The sequence below is a fragment of the Barbatula barbatula genome (genome assembly GCF_947034865.1).
Source record: "Barbatula barbatula genome assembly, chromosome: 9".
Taxonomy (NCBI): domain Eukaryota; kingdom Metazoa; phylum Chordata; class Actinopteri; order Cypriniformes; family Nemacheilidae; genus Barbatula; species Barbatula barbatula.
The window spans coordinates 19,601,013-19,607,223 of NC_136772.1; the positions used below are offsets into that span (position 1 = coordinate 19,601,013).

Below are 6,211 nucleotides of genomic sequence, written 5' to 3' on the forward strand. Positions count from 1 at the left end.
AACTAATTATTTTTAAACGGATATTTTTTTATTTTTAAATTTTCAAGATAAAGACAAATTCATTGAGATTTGGTATAAAACAATTAACTGAAATCATATTTCTGCCAGGTAGATAACACTACAAAATTTCCCAATATACTGTTTTATACATGCAGGCAGACTGCAAAAAGAATGTTTGCGTATGACTACAGCGCGTGACAAGGCAGGAAGCCAGCATTTTCATGTGTGGGAGAAGAAAATGATAAGAAATGGAGGTGGGTTCAATACAGCGTCACACGACTGAAAGGAACCAAGGGAGGGGAAAGACATGACAGAAAAAAAGAGGATTGAGTGAAATATTGTCAGACAGAGAGAAAAACATTTTTGTAACACTGATAAAACATGTATATGCTGAAGACATTGAAAAAATTGTAAATGTGTAGAATGCAAAGAAAGACAAACTGACGAACGGGTAACGATATCTTAAGGTACGCTGACTAACTACATAACAGTTTAAATCTGGATTCAAGAGTACTTTTTCAAGAAAGAACAGACTTCTCAGTGAAGAGTTAAACAGTTTTTTGGAGCTACAAAATGATGAACAATCGGATGTTGGCAGCGATCGTGTGTCTGAGCATCGTTGTGGCAAGAACTCATTCAAGAGGTTTGTTTTCAACACATTTCAATGTGATGTTCTTAATTTCTGTATGTTTTGATCCCTTATGAGAGTTTGATGCAGTTAACAAAACTTATGTAGCTACACGTTTAATGGAATAGTTCACTCAAAAAGAAACATTCACACATCATTTATTCGTGTAAGTCTTAAGAAAAAAATGATGTTTTGAAATGTCTCAATGATGTTGTGTACATACAATGAGGTGTTGATTGGTTAAAAACGTTTGTGTTTTGCTGAAGAAAGTAATAGGAATAACATGAAGCTGAATATATTGTGACAGAAATCGTATTTTGTGGAGGGTAATGTCTTTAAGAACATTTGGTGAACTACACCCTATAGCATTGCTTTGTGGTTTAAATCTTAGCCTTTGTTTTGTACAGAAGGCATCAAGTGATTCATTGTAGTTTAAACCTGTGGTGAAATTGAAAGTGCACCTACAGTTGGTCAGTGGATGTGGGTCCCTTTATAAAGCTCCACTTACCAAAGAACACGATTAGATTTTAGCCTTGTGTCTCTGTGGTTTAACTGAGCTCATAAAGATGATAAATGTGCAGACGAATAAGGAATCTGTTCTCTCATGCACATGTGATGGTTTTATTTCTGTTTCTGTATGTGTTTGTTGCTATTCTGAGACCACATGCCATGACGAAGGTCTCTTCCACTCTCGTGGGATTCTTGGGGGGAACTGACTGTATGAGGTTTTTGAGGCTGAGAGATGCACCTGACAAGAAAACTATTAATGTAGAACAGTAGCAAGTGTGTATGGAACAAAACGACATTTCCGATGTGACTGTTAACAACAATGGCACTTTAAATGTTACACGGCCTTGTGTGGCAGTTGTTGATTTATGCCAGGTGTTTAAATTACTTCGGATTAAGGCCTGTCCCTCCTACAATAAAGTAATATGGTAATCTAGGTCTGTAAAATCATCCATAGAATGTTAAGGAATGTTAAAGTCAATAATAATTTGACTAATATTACATTACTAATTCATGTTATAACATTTGTGTGATAAGAATATTACTGAGAAACTAACTGAAACTGGATTACTTAAGTGATTCACTTTAAGTGATTCATCTTAAAATGTTTATTAACCTGTTACTAACATGCTGTGTCACTAACCATTTAAGGAGATCAAACCATCTTTGTGGGACCTAATTTAATACAACAGAGTCAAGCTTCTATGTCTGATGAAGTGGAGAGTAAACTCACAGGTCAGAACAATGAAAAATTATTTTGTATTTGTTTATCTGCCAATTTAGTGGCACTGGATTTTGTTCTTAACAAAACAAGTTACGAATAAAATCAGCATAACCTTCAATGAATGTTAAACGTCCAGTTCCTTTGACTAGTATTTATTTTTACAACCCTGTGATTAAATTTAGGGACATGTCAAACTTTTTTTTAGAGCTGCCGGTAACTTAGTAAGTTTACAATTAAACGTTTTTTGTAACTATTAAACATATTTGTTACATTAAAGAGAAAAGTTTCTTTGAAAGTTTGTTGAAAAATGTGTTTTATACAATAATGAGGCTGAGAGGATTGGACACCAAAATGGAGTACATTTAACTATGTTTAGAATTTGTAATCTGACTAATGCTTAAACAAAATGGGACGCTTAAATGATATTCATGAAAAATGTAAACCGTGTGTCATTTATTGTCAAACTAAAGCTGCTGTATGCTACTGTAACTATTTTAGGGTTAAGGAAGGAAGTGATGAAGAACCAGCCTGGCATGACAGGGAAAGATATGCATTGTGAAAACTGCCGTACTATGATAATGTTTGAATTGTCTAATAATTATCTCTCTATATTTCTGCAGATTTTAAAGCTCAAACTTATTTTGAGGGAAGTGATGTAATTTTAAAGTGTGACAGTCCTAAAGTCAATTGGAATGAACTCATTTATATCATTTGGAACATCAGCCTTCAAAGCAAAAAATGTTGGCTTGGCATTGACTCATCTATTCAAGACTCCACTTGTAATGATGGAAAGAAGCTGCTCAACTCTTCAGATGGAATCTCTTTATTCATTCCAAAGATTTCAAAAGAGGATGAAGGATCATACTTATGTGATCTATCATATAAAGGCGGTGGCTACGGACAAAAAGTAAATATCAGTGGTAAGTTCATAAGTTGTTTTTTGATAGATTTAGTATTCATTACCAATTGATCACTAATCAGTGATAAACAACCTTAGTGTTGGTAGAGTTTAGTGTTGGTCCGAAGCATTTAGACACCTGAATATAAACCGTACAAATTTACCGTACAGACAAAAAATTTTTGCTACCCATTTTCTTTCACACTGTTTCTGTTCTATTTTGTTGTGTTCTTAAGCTATTGAAGAGATAAATATGGCTTTGGTATTGGTAATACTTTAAACTGATATCATCTTTGGTTTTACCGCAGTTCATCACTTTACCAGCTGGCTGGAGGTTATTAATGGTCAAAGGGTTGCCATCTGTCGAGCCAAATATAAACAATCTAAACCTACTCTTCAATGGGTTCCTGCCTTGAACTTTTCATCCAATATTAGTTATGCCAGGAATAGTAATACGTCTTTTTTTATGGAGAATCGGGTGTATTTGCCGGATAATGTTACCATCAGTAACCTCACCTGTGTGGCCACATACCCCCCCAGAGCAAGACAGCAGAATCTTACAAATTCAGGTAAACATGCAGGATTTTCTTAAATCTCAAACTTGTTTTCAGAAACTAATGGATCAATATAGTTTTTTCAATAAAACATTCTGCTTCGTAGTGTATGCACTTCACTTTAACTTTAATGGCATCAGTAAAATCTGCTTTTTATTGCTTTACCCTTTTAATATTATAATATGAAAATCCATCATTAAAATATTGAAAAACCAAGAGAGAAATGATCATAAACATTTAAATATTTGTTTGAATTGGTGTGGTTCCACAGGCCTTAAGATGGGCCCTTTGGAATATTGCACATTTTTCTGCACTGTGTAAAATAATTGAAAAGGCTCGGATTTACATTGAATATTAAAGATGCAAACAATTACTAAAATATAAAGATGAATTTAAAATCACTTAAAACTGGGGTCAAATGCCAGCCAGTATCAAATCGCTGCTGTACTTCTGATTCCCTGTTTATCTCCATTTTGTGTTTTTTGTTATTATTATTACTATTATTAGTCACCCTTTATGTTTGTCAGTGGTTTTGTGAATGAAAAGTATTTAAAAGTGCTTGTCAACTTTGACAACACAGTATTTAACCATTTAAAAAGTACAGTATTTTTATTTTCCTGTAAAATAGTTAAGTTGGAGATCTATGGTTTCAGGTCAGCTATAATGCAAATACTTTTCAGATATGAAAAAAAGGTCTTTAAAAAAGTATCCTTTTTTATAATTTATATTCAGCCATGGGTATGAATGACTGAGGAATTATTGATGAATTAATTCATTAAAAGAACTAATCTTTTCCCTTTTCTGCTCTTACAGAAATTATTACCATAGTGGTCTGCTCTATTTGTTTTATTCTTATATCTGTGGCTGTGGTTTGCATACTACACAGGAAGCTGAAAAACTTAAGGTGGATATTTTGCTGCTTTTTTAAACCTTTTGCGTATCTTAATAATCTAGCCTTACCCTTTACCCAAATCAAAGCCATGGTACAGCCATTTATTGTTACAGTCATGTCTGCCTTATAAACATTTATCTTTCTAATGCCATTTCAGTGCATTGAAAACAATATGTTGCAAATCCAAAATCTCAACACCAGCTGAAGAAAAACCACCCCAGGTAAAGAGTTTACCTGTAAAAATATATTTACAATATCTAGGTATGTTAAATTACAAAGACTGTGCATATAAGATCATCTATTTAGATTGACTCTGGTGAAATGTTTAATGCTTATACATTGATTAAAAAATAAATAAATATAAATGTACGTTTGTAACATATCACTAACTTAAGCAAATTTTCTTTTTAAGCCACCTGATGTAGAAGAGTTGGAACCCTATGCGAGTTATATACAACGTGTCAACTCCATCTATAACTCCTCCGCTGAACTCTTCAACGCCTGAGAGGCAGAGCACACAGTCTCTTTACGTGATGACATGAGATTTCAAAAGAGTGGTACATGCTGAAAAATAATTGGGACAGACAAGTGATGCATTGTGGTCAAAATTACACACATGAACAACAATACTATAGTGGAAAAAGCAGTAATTTCGAGAGTGCATCCCAGAAGCGAGCAGAATCTGGCTGAGGAACAAACGTCACACTGAGTCAAATGATGAAATGTGATGACAGAGTAACATGTATCATATTTAGTGTTGAGGAAAGAACAAACAACTTCTGTTGCGCTGATATCACTAATATGTACATTTGTAGAAAATGTTTTTTGTCGTGAGTTATTATTATTAATTTGAAAAAATATCATTCAGTTTTCCTTTGTACAGATATATTTTCTTTAACGCTGTTTACGTTACAAACGTTCAGCAAACTTTGTCTTCTTAAAATACTAATGTGGACCTTGCACAAGACGATTATTTTATTTGCACACAATTAAGTAAAATTAAGTTTATTATAACTTTACACTTCAGAGTTGTATGTTACTTTGATCTTCATTCACTATAAGGGTAATAAATCTAAGTATTGAACTATTTGATTCCAATCAATGGTTGTATAGAAAGTCAGACCCTTTGAATCTCAGTCATCTCACAGTTCTCTTCATTAGAATAATTCAATGTGGAGGGAAACGAAGTGGAAACCCAGTTCTTGTACTTGTCATTGGAAAGGAAAGATCAGGTACGCCCTCATATATTATACACATACTCCTGAAGAAACTGAAAATGGTCTTTTGATTTTGACAATCTCTTGGGGTTCCCCAAAAGCTTTGACATGGAGGCGTTTTATTCAAACTAAATTTAGATCTTATAGCTTTGTTCTAGTTTCACTTATCTGTTCTATCTACTGTAGCATCCTGCTCACTCTAGTGGTCATTTTTGTAAACTAACACCAATCCTCCCACACAATGCTCAACCTCCATCAGGGTAAAAAACTACAGGGTGTGCACTACCATCTACTAAAAGAAAGGTCTGTCTAGAAAGTCGCTAGATTTGTCTTGGTTTTCTTTAACTAGTTCATTAAGAGAGAGACTATGTCAATAAAAAAACAAAGTCTGTGGTTTTGAATAGAGTTTAATTCGACTCATATGTCATACAGTGATAAGAATTAAATGAAATTCACTGCTTCTGTGAATATACAGCCAGAGGAACAAACATCACACTGAGTCAAATGATGAAATGTGATGACAGAGTAAGATGTATCATATTTAGTGTTGAGGAAAGAATAAACAACTTCTGTGGCGGTGATAATATGTACATTTGTAGAAACTGTTTTTTTTTGGCGTGAGTTATTATAATTAATTTTAAAAAAAATCCTTTTTTATTTTCACAGTGTTTACATTACAACATTCAGCAAACTTTGTCTTCTTAAAATACTAATGTGGACCTTGCACAAGACGATTATTTTACCAGTTCATTAAGAGAGACTTTGTCAACAAACAAAGAAAGTCTGTGATT

At 33.5% G+C, this 6,211-nt stretch overlaps 1 protein-coding gene across 2 annotated transcripts; it reads left to right on the plus strand.

Annotated features, from left to right (window-relative positions):
• Window positions 1-272: 272 nt before the first annotated feature.
• LOC306898784 (uncharacterized protein) lies at window positions 273-6,019 on the plus strand. Of its 2 annotated transcripts, XM_079464560.1 has the most exons (7): window positions 273-643; window positions 1,787-1,870; window positions 2,480-2,779; window positions 3,066-3,326; window positions 4,125-4,215; window positions 4,361-4,424; window positions 4,616-6,019. In XM_079464560.1, the coding sequence occupies exons 1-7, from the start codon at window positions 574-576 to the stop codon at window positions 4,706-4,708; spliced, it is 963 nt and encodes a 320-aa protein (XP_079320686.1). In that variant the 5' UTR covers window positions 273-573; the 3' UTR covers window positions 4,709-6,019. The 2 variants fall into 2 exon arrangements, with proteins under 2 accessions (XP_079320686.1, XP_079320687.1); XM_079464561.1 differs by lacking the exon at window positions 1,787-1,870 and having other exon boundaries at window positions 274-643; window positions 4,616-6,009.
• Window positions 6,020-6,211: the final 192 nt, after the last annotated feature.

Excerpts from the sequence above, each read along its gene's own strand:
- LOC306898784 (XM_079464560.1), top strand. The coding sequence starts at position 574 with ATGATGAACAATCGGATGTTGGCAGCGATCGTGTGTCTGAGCATCGTT. Across the intron at positions 644-1,786 it reads GGCAAGAACTCATTCAAGAG|GAGATCAAACCATCTTTGTG; the intron begins GTTTGTTTTCAA and ends TAACCATTTAAG. Across the intron at positions 2,780-3,065 it reads ACAAAAAGTAAATATCAGTG|TTCATCACTTTACCAGCTGG; the intron begins GTAAGTTCATAA and ends GTTTTACCGCAG.